Here is a 13,998-nt window from a genome sequence, read left to right on the forward strand (position 1 = left end):
AAAGCCTTCCTTGAATGAGCGTGATAAATTCAAACTTCGGTGATGTGTTTATGGTGAATGCTCATATCGTGATCGCAGCCCTAACGTTGACTCAGCAACACAACATCCAGAAAGCTAAAAGTCCACCGTGTCTCTCACGTCAGATCCACAGGTCAACTCTGGAGATCACATTTTCAAGTCAAAACAACAGCCAACCGTTCAGCTACACAAACAAAATGTTTGAACTTAATGAGACTGAAAAAGCAGATCTGATCAGTTAGAAACACCAAAAGAGCTTGATCCCTATTTTTCTAAATGGACATCCTGACTTCATTCCCAGCTTTTCTTACTCATAGCCCGTCCCGTCTCTCTCTTCCTCATCCCCAGCTTTTCTAATACATTAGAAAAAATAAATAAAAATTGTCTAAAATTATTGTTTACAATGAGAAAAACAAGGCAGCAGGATGAGTTTTTGGTGGTAGTAAGCACTGCAGCGATGGCCATAATCTCCCGAGTAACCACTCACAGATATTAAAACTGATAAGAGGATATGCTGGAAAACAGATTCTGTTTGACTCGCCTTGTATTGTTACTATCTCAGAGGATGGAGCACTTTTAAGAATCATGTTTTTATTACGATAAGAAGCAGCACAAAAAACAACTGGAATTACACCGAGAATAAAAAACACTTCTTTGATTAAATGTCTGATTTGTCTCGTTCAAAATTGGAGAGACATCCTGGTTTTTCCCCCGGATGTTTGGAAATCAAAATGAACCGTATAAACCCTTCTTGCTTTTATTCATCTGATCAAACACACTTTGGAGTCATTCTCTGATTTGGTGAGCTCGCTGCTCAGTGTTTGGCTTTCTCTGAACTCATCCAAATGTAAAAGCTTTTTTTCTCACGCTGGTCTCTTCGTCTTTTATCATCTTTGATCTCGATGCTGCAGACGGTGCCGGGGGATGGAGATGATGAAGATGAGCAGGTTTGCATGTGAGCATTCACCACTATAACCCATCAAGCGACTCATAGGGAGAACTATGTGTAATAAAAAATATGAAACCAAGCAGCAGATTTATTGACCGTACGCTACATGACAGAAACACGCCTCATGCCTCTGAGCCTCTGTGTCAAGGACAACAGCTGGGACTGTTTCATGACTATAAATGATGAGCTTGTTTGCAGGTGTGTTTTAGTCAAGGCCGCCCAGCAGGAGGGATTATTTAATTCTATTGCATTTCTTTCTTCCTTAAATTAATTAATGGAAACATGCTTGTCACTGTTTTTAAACTTTTTTTGCGTTTGATGCTGTTTGTATTTCCTGTTTCCTGTTTGTGAGCTGCTGTAAGACCCACATTTCCCCCATCAGGCGATCAATAACGTTTATCCTTCTTCTGATAAAAGCTGAAGCTTTCAGTCACATGGGGTTAGGTTAGCAAAAACAACACGGTCCGTCCTGTTTCTAAGCAACTATATGACACATTTTTGTTTTACATCTACAACCTCCCAAAGTAACAACAATACAAACACATTCTTCTTAAATAGGAAGCAACATTAAAACATTCTGTTGGACTTTTTGACCCTTGTAATTTTTTTGACTGCACGGCTCGAGTTTTCCAGCGAGCTCTCAGGTCTTTCCTCAGGATTATTGGGGAGATCGGCCTCCTGCTATGGATCATATTGAGGATCAGAGGATGATACGTTAACTTATGTAACGCTAAGGTAGCGCTTAAATAGCAAGCTACAGCTTTAGTTAACGTCGACTGTCATAAACCGGAGCTTCATGGAGGGGTTACATTTTAGCTCGTAGCTCAGAGCGGTTTGGCAGAATCATGATGTATAACATGGACACAAAGTGTTATGTAAGTTGTTTTAAGTTAAACGAGTATAAAACTCAACCAGGGCGATGCATCAACACATTCAACACTGAGCTCGTTCCGGGTGCTGGATGGAAATTTGAAAACCTCCAGCTCTATTTTCACTCTTAAACACAACCTTAAGAAACAATGAGTGATCTTGTATATGTCTTTGTAATATCTATTTTTTAAATTCATTTCTTTTCTTACCATTTTTGAAGCATTATTGTACTTGTTAACTGGCTCTACCACTATAGATGCGTGAAATGTATTATATATAGGCCACGCCCCTTCCCCCTCTTTGGTAGCTTCTTTGGGGGCCAGTTCACATGCACGGACACATCCATTTACATGGATGTGAATAAAAATCATTCAAATAGAGAAAAAAAGAAGACTGTCAGCCTGCAAGGAGGAATGAAGGCTGTCTGCGCTAGCACTGCTAACGTTAGCCGCACTCAGTTTACCCCCAGGCGCTGTCACCCTGGGTTAAATAAATCCCGTGTGTCTTCTTACCCGTTAGAAAAGTCCACTCCTCTGACTCTGAGTTGTCATTTAATTGATCAGGAAATCAGTCGCAGGGAACATCCCTGGTATGCCTGCAGTCTGACACCTTGCCACAGGGAAAAGCAGGATATGGCTACATCCAGGACATCTCTCTTCCCTGTCTCTGCAGCTCTGTGTGTGTGTGTATGTGCGTGCGTCTTGGTCCACTGATCCGGCCCCTTGAGTTCCTGAGAGGCTGCGCTACGTTATGAGAATGGGCATCAAAAGAAGATGAAAAGGCCTTTCTGCTTCAGTATCCTGCTGCTGGCTGCCGGTGACAGAGCAAACACCAACTAACCTCTGACGTCTTTACTCACTGAAAAAAAAACTCACACTTTTCACTTTTCACTTTCCCAACAGTTTCTTTGTCTAACTTCAACCCAAGCCCAAGACATACACAGCTGTATTTGTCGAAGATTTTCTCCTCATACTTTCTTTGTTTTTCTTTGTTCATACATTTATATAGGCTTTGTTTGTTGATTTCTTCAGATCTTCAGATCGCCTTTTTTTTCTTTTTCTTTTCTTTTAAATCATCTGTTTGACTTGCGAGAGGCAGCGTGAGCAGGGGGGCTCACAGGCTTGTTTGTCCCTTACAATCAGCATCATGCCCGCAGAAATAAATACTGAATCATATGATGCCAGCAGGAGAGTCCTGAGAGATACAGCCGAGCGCACAGACCACATCAGACACTGTGGAGTCCCCTGCATCTTCTCTCTTGACTCTCATCTCGCAGATACCTCAGAGTCTTGCCAGAGAAGGTGAAACCGAAAGGGAAACTCTTCAGCGCCCAAGAGACGGTAATAAGGTTTACTCAGCAAGCCCACCATCCTAATCTGGGCTTGTGATACCTCCAGGGCCCTTATTTAAAATTGGGACATGGCAAAAAAAAAAAGCAGGTGGAGACTCAGTGCTTCCAGAGCCACATTTCTCAGCTTTAATTAAAAGAGTGAGATGATGTGGGAGGGAGACGAGAGAGCAGAGACTCGGGTCAAGCCGGCTAATCGCTCCTCCAGAGAGGAGAGAGAGGAGCTAATAAATAGTGAAGACAGACAAAGAGAGAGAGAGAGAGAGAGACAGAGGAGTGATGGAGAAGAGTTACACGAGCGGAGAAAAGGAGAGAATGAGAAGTCATTTAGATGTGATGAGATGACAAGACGAAAGGGCCGCAAATTGCACCGCCAGCAGGAGGAGAGCAGATCTGACACACGCAGATAATAAACCAGACGAAACACGGCGAGGCGTCTTACCTTCTCAAAGACAGGCTTGTTGTTATTCACGTCGTCCACTCCCACGATGACCTGCGCTGTGGAAGACAAGGCCTGAGGTCCGCCCGAGGCGTTGTCATCCGTCGCTGTTACGTTGAGGACATACTCGACCCCCTGGAGGTAAGGGGGCGGGCTGGAGCGCAGGCGGATCAAACCTGCAGACAAACAGGAGGACAAATGTCTTTGACACAGACGGCTTCAGATGTTCCTGACGGAGCAGAAGCTGCTGCCTCAATGTTCACGCGTTGATTTCATCACCACAGTGACTCTCGATCTGCAAGGTGAGGAGGTTTGTTTCCTGCAGGCCGAGGTTGAATAAACCTCTGAAAGGATAACACACGTATCTGAATCAATTCAACTGACTTTGTCCAACATGTGCATGTCTCATTAAACAATACAAGTAGTTGACTTCTATCTCTTTTGAACATTATTACGACATGTGTAACTGAGTGTGTTGGAAAGTCTTCATCCTGCCCAGGATGTTTAGTTAGGAACCAGAACTACCGGAGCATCAGAGGCCTCTTCAGCTCGGAGGGGACCGGGGTGCCTGGAGGGTTCGAGGGTCAATCTCTGGCTCCTCCTGTTAACAAGTCATTACTCTTAACAGTGCACTAAACACAGAGATGTGTTTCAGGGGGGTTTGATGGACTGGAGCATCATCTGTTCCCGTGTTCTGCTCTGTCTCAACATCGACTTCATGCAGTTAGATCTTGATCAGCGGCTGAATGTGAAGAGTGTGTGTGTGTGTGCGACGAGCTGCAGTCCCTTCTCCCCCCAACGGACAGCCTAATAAATAAACACACTGTAGATGTTGTTTGTTCTGCAGAGCAGGTCGAGGTTTAACCCTTCGTGTGTGTGTTTTGTGAAGCAGACTGTGACTGATATTTGCACGGGGTTAGTGGGCACAAAAAGCTGCACATTTAGTGAATCAGCCCCTGTGTGTGTGTGTGTGTGTGTGTGTGTGTGTGTGTGTGTGTGTGTGTGTGTGTGTGTGCAGGAGAAAAGGGAAATGATTGTAACGTGTTGATGCATTAATGGCACCACCTTTATTTTACGTGTGTGTATTTCAGGACTAAATGTTTAAAAAGCATGACTCTCAATAACAGAGTGTTAAACCAACATTTGTCCTTCAGGGATTTATAAATAATATTAAATAACAGTCAGACTCACTTGCATAAATAGCTATTTGTTTGAGACACTAACAGCTTTGCACAAATGCCGACAACAGAAGGAATTTCATTTCCTCTGTCGGCGGTCACGTTTTAACCACACACGACAAAGTGCAGTGGACGCATTTGTCTGGACGACCAGGCCGTTAGAAAATCTTTAAAGGATGAAATATTCAATGAGAACATGTAAAAAAAAGTGAAAAAAAACAACAACAAAAACAAATTATCCATCAAATTGTGCTCATGCTAAGAGAGGATAAAAGCTTCCTTTGTAAAGGAGAAGAAAAAGAGCGATCAAGGGGAGCACGTTTTAGTGGACAAAGATTCTCTTCAGCACGAGGGAAAGATTCTGGATTAATTATGGTTTATAAAAAAAACGTGAATACTTAAAGTGATTGGTATTCCCTTTTCGTCACATCATTCTGGCGTTTCATCCTCGGTGTCTCTTTCTCTCTTACTGACTCTTTCAGTCCAGTGTAGGCGTCTCATCTGCATCCCACTCCCCGCTCTCAAAGGCTCTCCTCCACTCTGTATTCATCTCACCCTTTGGTGCGCTGTTTACTTGGTGTGTGTGTGTGCGCGTGTGTGTGTGAGCGAAAAGTGCGGACACACTTATTACATTCTCCTTATCGCCAGCGGCAGGGCCAGGTGCTGTCGTTTGTTCATTTGGTATTTGGTTGCTGTTTCACACGAGACCCCCGAAGAGGACTCATATGTACGCTTATCGTAGATAATGTGTGTGTGTGTGTGTGTGTGTGTGTGTGTGTGTGTGTGTGTGTGTGTGTGTGTGTGTGTGTGTGTGTAAACTAATCATCCTCCTATCTCTGTTTACCAATCTGAGGGCGAAGTATGAAACAGATTACAGCCAGAACATGTATGATAACTTATCCTTTAGTGTGTGTGTGTGTGTGTGTGTGTGTGTGTGTGTGTGTGTGTGTGTGTGTGTTTGCTCCACGAGGAAGAAGAAAGTTTACAGACTGAAAATCTGTACATGGAATTCATGTGTATTAACTTCAGCCACATATGGCACGGTTGGCTGTGGAAACGCAAACAGGCTTTACCGAACCAAACTGTACCAAACCGTACTGATCCAGACCGGACCACTTGGTGGAAACGGGTCTTTAGCTTCAGGAGCAGGACCACGCCCAAACCACACCTTCAATCCCCTGACAAGCCCACTTATACTAAGCCATCCTGCTCTACACCGCTCTGTGATGACCGACCCTTCCTTCCCTCCTTGCTCGTTCGTCTGATTGGAGGTCAAGTCTGAGGGGCAGTGATCAGAAAAACACAAAGACTATGACGACTGCTTTGTGACTTATTGTGACTCATGTTGGTCTCTGGATATCTCCATGATGAAGGCTGTCAGCGTTGTGTACCCGCGTGCTCGTGCATGACGTGCACCGGAGCGCTCACACTGACCAAACAAACTGGACTTGAAGCGTGTTTGGGCACGGGACAGATTGACTCCCTTAATCACATGTTAAAAAGGCAGACTGGTCATGTGACCTGCAGTGACTGGGAAATCTCGAGCCAGTGTTTGGTTTGTCCATTCTGGGCTTCTGTAGAAAGAAGGTGGTGCAACACCCTACAGTGGACCATCTGCAGATCTCTGCTCATTCTTCAGTAACACACATACACACACACACACACACACACACACACACACACACACACACACACACACACACACACACACACACACACACACACACACACACACACACACACACACACACACACACACACACACACACACGCTCACTTTCAGGAGGTGACAACTCATGCAAACATTCTCAGACACACTTTGATGCATCTCTGAAAGTAAAAGTACAGACTTAACAGTTTACTCATTTAATGAACAAGAGAGAAATACAGAATTATAGGAAGTATGACTGAGCATTTATAAACAGGTACTTCCTGTTTGTCTATTACTCAGATTAAATCAGTTCATCCAAATATTTTGAAGCGCAGACAAACAGTATTTCCCTTCTGTTTGCCTTTGATTGTGTGTTTGTGTGTGTGTGTGTGTGTGTGTGTGTGTGTGTGTGTGTGTGTTTCAAAAGAGAAGGAAAACTGCCAAGCAAGGGGCGCATGTGCCTTAAGGTTTTTGTCACAGTGGCTGGTTCCCTGGCACTTCTGTCCATGGTTAAGGTTATGTACAGTGTGTGTGTGTGTGTGTGTGTGTGTGTGTGTGTGTGTGTGTGTGTGTGCGTTAAAGATAGACGAGGAGCTACAAAAAGTGGAAAGGAAGATGATTCCAATGTCCAGCCGTACGGACGTGTAAAGGGACGCTGCGTTGCCTGCAGACAGACGTTTCACATGCATTGTGTCACGTTCGTATAAATACTTTCAAACACACACCTACGCACTAAAGTACACACTAAAGTACACACTAAAGTACACACTAAAGTACACACTAAAGTACACACTAAAGTACACACTAAAGTACACACTGCAGTGTTCACAAACGCTGATATCTAGCAAAAGCTGTTGCAGAGGTTTATAGGAGTACAATGAAGTCTATTGTGACTTTCTTGCAGAGAGGTCTTGGGGAACGTTTAACGTGTCTGAGACCAACTTTGACATGATGCTATTTTAACCCTTTGATGAACAACAAGGGTCAAAAGTGACCCGGCTGTGTTTTTTCTGTCTCTATATCTTTGCACAACACTTTTTTATGAGAGTCCAGGTTCACATCGTTCAAACACAAATGAAGGCCTTGCATGCAGATCTAAGCCGTCTTGTGTTGCACAAGCTTCTGCAGAGTTGACCCAGTTTTCAACGCTGACACGCTCTGACAGCCCCATATTATAATATTCTTTGAAACTGTGACACAATAAGCTCCAAACAGTGACAGTAAATGCTTCGTGCTCAAGTGTCTGAATTTTTGACATTTTAAAGATCAGCACAAAGACTCAAAGAGAGGCTTCTTTATTCCACGGTGCTTTTTATTATAGAATATCAGTGCAGCATTATATCTTCGCCCCGGCCTGTGTAATCCAGTTATCCATACGCTGACCCCATGTATTGATCATTTAACTGAAAACAAATAACGATTTCTCTGCAAATTCGCACAGCCTCGATACTTTATGGCATCTCACGGTGATGCAAATAACGTGAATGAGGGGAGCCTGAGCTGAAGTGAACTCGCCAAAGAAAAAAAGTTGACACACTCTGCCGTCCAGCAGGACGGTCGCTCAGATCACAACAAACTGTGTCTCACTTTGCCGAGTGATAGAAAGATGTTTCCAACATTTCGGGCGTGCCAGATGTGTTTAAAATCTGTGTCATGCTCGTGGAGCATTTGTTTTAGCGCTGCAGCTCCTGGACGAGCCGACACTCGCCCACATTCTGACATGCTCTGAGGAATTTATAAAAACACACACCCTGTTTTCACACCTTACTCCAGCTACCAGACCAACCTGAACCAGAACTCGACTCAAGATCCAAAAAGTCAATCGCAGCAATTGCAACATTTGTGTTGCATCGTTGTGATGCGTGTGACCATCAAAGGAAGCTGCAGGAAACAGGCTCGACGGCAGCAATGGTGGGATGAGCTGGAGAGCTTGTAAAGCACAGATAAACATGACTCAAACAGCCAGAGAAAGGGCTCAGTGTTTGTACGATCCCAGAGGGAAACACATCCTTGATCCTGCCCGCTGTGACCTCTCTGCTCTGCCTGGGAGACACTGTCATGATCACTAATCCAAAGTGGACCCAGGTGAGATCAGGAACGAAGCAGAGCAGTCAGAAAATCAAAGGTCATGATAGAGGTCAATGCCTCTTCAGATACAAACTCTTGGATTGTTTTTGTGCATGTGTTTTTATTTTTCAGGAAAATCCTGGATCATAAATAAATGATGTGCACATTCAGTAAGTCCTACATTATTAAACACACCGTTTCACAGTGCTTGTGCTTCTGTGTGTTTGTTATTCCCAGCTGCTTCACTGTCAGGCTCACAGGAAGTTAGTGTTAGTGTCAGTGGACCAGATAATGTATGGATTGGTTTTCCCCTGTGTAATGTGAATGAAGGTTTCTAAAGTCTGGATGAAACAAACCACTTAGTCATTGTTCACTTTTCTCTCCACCACGCTGCAGATCAGCGCTCTTTGATTTTTACTGCTGTTACCCACATAATCGTCTCCCTAATGGTCCATTAGAGGAACCACCAGTTATCTCCTAACATGTGAATACTGATAAGAAGAAGCAAACCAAGGCCGGTACCACAACCGCTTTTAATGTGCAGTATGTGCTGATGGTGTTAACCACAGACTGATCTCCCTGTGACATCATGATTGACAGCTCTGTGGACAAATGAGGCTCCTGCTGCGTTCTTTACTGTATTGTCATCGAATGGGAGGAACAGTGAGAGGACACACGAGTCTGAAGGATCCGAACGGTTTGATCAGTAGGTCAAAAACACAAACACACTAATTGGTGGTTTCCACAGGATTTGTGTCACATTGGCCCTTCTCAAATGAGTCCGTTTATAAAATGTGAGCCCAGATGTGAGAGTCACAATATATCACATGAAACTAAAAGATGACTCTGCATTAAAGGAAACGAGGTGCAACGTGTTGTTTTGTCTTTCTGAGGTTGGTTTGTTGGTTTTGACGTAATGCAACTTTTCCTTTTCTCTGTGCTGCTGAGGCATAAGGCTTTCTTCTTAAAGGCCGGGTTGGTCATTTTTAAAAACTAGCATGAATTTGAAAGTAGCATCCTCTCCGTGGTCACCTTCCTTCTCTGCTCTCTTTAAAGCCACGCCCCTCACTTACATGCACTCGCACCATTGGTCCAATAGCGGATTTCAGCTCATGCTTTGAGTGTGGGCTCATGCATGCACGGGGCAGAGAGGCTTGATTGGTTTATGAAATGTGACCGAGTGCAGACATTGGTCAAAGTTTTTACATGTTTACAAATTGCTACAGATGACAATTCTTTTTCCTTTTTTCTTTTTCAGAGTGAATGAGTTATTAATTTTTGTCAGGACCTAAAGACAAAATCTTACAAAGTGTATCTGGATAAAATCACCTCCCCTGCTTTTAAAGATTTTTGGGGCCATTTTTGATTTATTTTATTTTTTTCGCCTGAAGCAGAAGTGTCGGCTTCAGAGAGACAGGAAATGTTGGGAGCAGAAAGTAGTGAATGAAGTGCAGGATAAGGACCGAACCCAAAGTCGCTGCTATCAGGACTATCGCCTCTACACGAGGGACGTGCAACATCGCTGCCATCGGCGCCACCAGGACGAGCAAGAGCAAGTTCAAACTGTAGGTGGGCATGTTGTCTCAAACAGAACCATGAGCTCACACAAGCAGTTCAACATAACCACAGGCGGGTGAAGAGGTGAACTCGTAAAAAAGAAACTCAACAAGACACAAACATGAACACCTTGAATCTGCCTTTAGGAGTCTTTTAAAACACGAACCTGAGATTCAACACAAGCCCAGTGTATTCTTATTGAATACGTGGCTCAGCTTGCCCTTCATGTTAAGTGGCTATGAGCGTATTCATGGCTTTGTAACTGTAGTCGATGTGTATGACGGACCATTCAAGTCAAACCTTTCTAACCACTTCTTATTTTGACCCTCGCATAGCTTTATGCCTGAGGCGCTCTCACAATAACACTCTGAACAGCAGCATTGAAAATGAGCCGACACTTAAATCACAGCAACGTTCATAAAATGAGCCTTTTGATTTTGTTTCAGTGAACTGTCCATGACCGGTGAGATCCCGTTAAAAGAAGGCGACTTGTGGGTCCAATAGGAGCTAACAGAAGTCGGGATTTATTCTAAAAATGTGTCCATGGTTATTTCAACGTTTAACTGAAGGTCTGTAAAGTGAGGCCGTGTTGACTTCTTTATTCAGAAGAAAAAAGCGCTGCCTCGTAACCTTAACGCCTTTCTGTCACCTTAACAACCGGGTAGACCCAAGGTGCAACCATCGTGGAGCGCGACGCATCAATTCAGCACAGAAAAGAAGAAAAAATCAGACACGATGAGACAACAATAACACATCTGGACATCGTACTATCTCCCGCTGTCGTGAGGGAATCTTTAAAATGACTGTGGTGATTCCTTTGTCTCTGCACTCCAGCTGTCCGAGCTGCGGACTGAAAACAGAGCTGGTCGGTGTTGACGGACATGCAGAGCACGCCACATCTTTTTGCTCACGGGTAACTGAGGACGTAGGTAACTGTAGGCCCAACTCCTCTCCTCGTCCTGATTGGTCAGCTGTCAGAAAGGCGCTTGACGCTCGTTTCTGAGACGTTAAAACAACTTTTTGAAAAGGCGTCATCCTTTTCATCCGAGTGTGACCTCGGCAAAAAGCTACTGAATGAGACTCGACCCAGCCATTGAAAACCGGTGCACTCAAGACTGCATCATTATAGCCTGTCATTTCAAACCTCACTCTTCTCGTCCTTCATACTCTTCAATCTGCTCCTTTCATGTCGCCCTGGCTTTTAGTCATGAACATGTATTTAATGTTATTGTTGCTTACTTTCAGTTCAGCAGCAGAATACATTCAGGCCAATCCCCGCCACCTGGACACCTTTATTTTCTCCGATAAAAAAAAGCAATTTTCCCCCCTCTCTAAAATGACCGCCTGGGTGGTTCGCTCCCAATTTCTCATTATCCAAACCAAAATAGGCTATTGTACCCTGTTTGGCCGGGGTCGATTTGGGTTGTGTTGTCGAATAGACTTACAAGAGATCATCATAAAAAAAAGGAAATCAATACAAAGAGACTAAAATTAGAACGATTGTTTGCTGCAGGAAGAGCTTCTAAATTGGGCCAATAAAATGGCACACAATGCAATAATACATTCAACCAGCTATTTACGGGCAGGTTATTTCAACCATACAATTGACAGCATTTTCAGGAGCTTCTATTATAAAGAGCAATCTGCCCAATAGAACCATCTCCACACAATCTCCTGAAAACCTGCTGATATTTCCAGGAGGAGGCGTGTGTTGTGACTGACTCCACTTTACTCTGTTTATCATGTTTATAATGGTCTTCAGGCACAACTCCACTTTACTCTGATATCTCACATCGTTATCCTTCAGTATTCATCTTTGTTTATACAGATCCAGGATGCATTTAATCTGTTATTCTGTCATCTGCTATGCACCACTATCATTTTATTATTTAGCATATAGCTTTATAGCTATATATATATATTCTCATGTACTGCACTATAGTTCTGTTCATTACTGCATATATGCATCATGTCTGATTACATCTGAGTCCACTTATACCTTCTTCTGCACTACAGGAGTTCTTACTACGTCTGCTTCAAACTGATCAGGCGGGCCGGCTCTGTGGTCGGCATGAAGCTGGACTCTCTGGTGACGGTGGCAGAGAAGAGGACACTGGACAAACTGCTGGATATTATGGACAATGCCAGCCACCCTCTGCACACCGTCATCAGCAACCAGAGGAGCCGGTTCAGTGAGAGACTGCTCCTTCCCAAGTGCAGAACCAACAGGCTCAAAAACTCCTTTGTCCATCATGCCATCACGCTATACAACTCCTCACTTGGGGGGAGGAGGACTAGAGCACACGGGACAGAGGGGTAGGAGTTGGAGCGTCTTTCCTTCTACCCTCATTGTGCAATAACACATGGACACTTTTCACTTGTATGTGCAATAACCTCAACCAAGTGCAATAATCGCAATAATAATCATTGCCTTTTTTTGTATTTTTTTTTCTGCTTCTTCCATGCATATTTTTTGTATATTTTTTTTCTGCTTCTTCCATGCATATTTTTTGTATATTTTTTTCCAACGGAAGAGTGTTCTATTATTTATGCTATATTATTCTTTATATTGTTACTTTCTGTTACCTGCTACATTTTTTTTTTTTTTTATTGTATATGCTGCTGGAACCTAAATTTCCTTGAGGGAGTCATCCCAAAAGGATCAATAAAGTTCAGTCTAAGTCTAAGTCTAAGTCTATCTGTTTACATGCATATAAGTCCATTTACATCTGACTCCATCACTTTCCTCTGGATCGAACATCTTGACACTTTACTCTGTGCTGTTCTTTGCATCTAACCTTCTTAATCTTCTTAATCTTCTGTGACACTTCGTTCCTTGTTGACTCTGATCTCGGTTAAATGTTTTAGTATAGCTGCACTGTCTGCTCTGTGCGCCCTTGAATTGGTCCCCGGGGACAAATTAATGTATTTTGAATTTAATTGAATCAGGCAAAGATTTCCCTCTCCTGACAGACCTCAGGATATTCTCCCCTCAGTCCGAGTGGGCTGAGGTGAGAACGCAGCAGGATATTCTCCAGAGAATTGAGCCAAAAGGAAGGGGAGTGATGTTTCTATCCTGTTACTGCTGCACAGTGCATCGAGTGTCTTCACACCATCACTACAATCTCCATGCACGTAATTAAACGGCTGCATTACGATTTCTGTTCACCAGTAAGTTTTTATCACCGCTCTTTTGTTGATGGTGTCAATCCGTTGAACTACACATAGCATTAATATAAAAGGAAATATTTTCATATCACGTCTTACCTCAGGAGACCCCCCCCCCCCCCCCCACACACACACACACACACCTCCTGTCTGACAGGGATAGCCTCCAGCTGTGAGGAGAATAATGTGAACAACAAGGTCGGCAATCCTCACGCAATTATCTCGATCAGGGGTCTCCAACTGTTAGCTCGGGAGCTACTGTTAGCTCGGGAGCTACTGTTAGCTCAGGAGCTACTGTTAGCTCGGGAGCTACTGTTAGCTCAGGAGCTACTGTTAGCTCGGGAGCTACTGTTAGCTCAGGAGCTACTGTTAGCTCGGGAGCTACTGTTAGCTCGCAGACAGGCGTCCAGTAACTCGCCTGACTGCTGACTGTGTCAAACGACAGTAAATGCATCTCTTCCCGTTATTCAGTGTACAGTATGATGTTTTCTTGGACATTGAGGTACATTTTCAGTAAGATTGCTGACTATGTTGCACAATAATAACTGTAAAATAGTCACGTTTTTTTTCTTGGACCTTGATTTGAATGTAAGATTATTAATTGGCTTATTGCATTTTTAAACAGAAGCTTAATTCAGCTGATGTGTGCTGTGTGAATAAATGCAAGCGATGTGATGCAAGTAGCTCTTAGCAGCTTTAATTTTTCCAAAGTAGCTCTCAGATAAAGAAAGGTCGGAGACCCCTCATCTCGAT

General features: G+C 43.6%; 1 protein-coding gene across 1 annotated transcript in view; it reads right to left on the reverse strand.

Moving 5' to 3' along the window:
• LOC306821220 (neural-cadherin) overlaps nucleotides 1-13,998 on the reverse strand; it is a 243,339-nt gene that overhangs the window by 129,805 nt on the left and 99,536 nt on the right. The window contains exon 8 of the mRNA XM_079339503.1: nucleotides 3,628-3,800. Within this exon, the coding sequence (XP_079195629.1) occupies nucleotides 3,628-3,800 (173 nt within the window). The remainder of the gene's footprint in view (nucleotides 1-3,627; nucleotides 3,801-13,998) is intronic.

This window comes from Symphodus melops (assembly GCF_947650265.1).
Source record: "Symphodus melops genome assembly, chromosome: 3".
Taxonomy (NCBI): domain Eukaryota; kingdom Metazoa; phylum Chordata; class Actinopteri; order Labriformes; family Labridae; genus Symphodus; species Symphodus melops.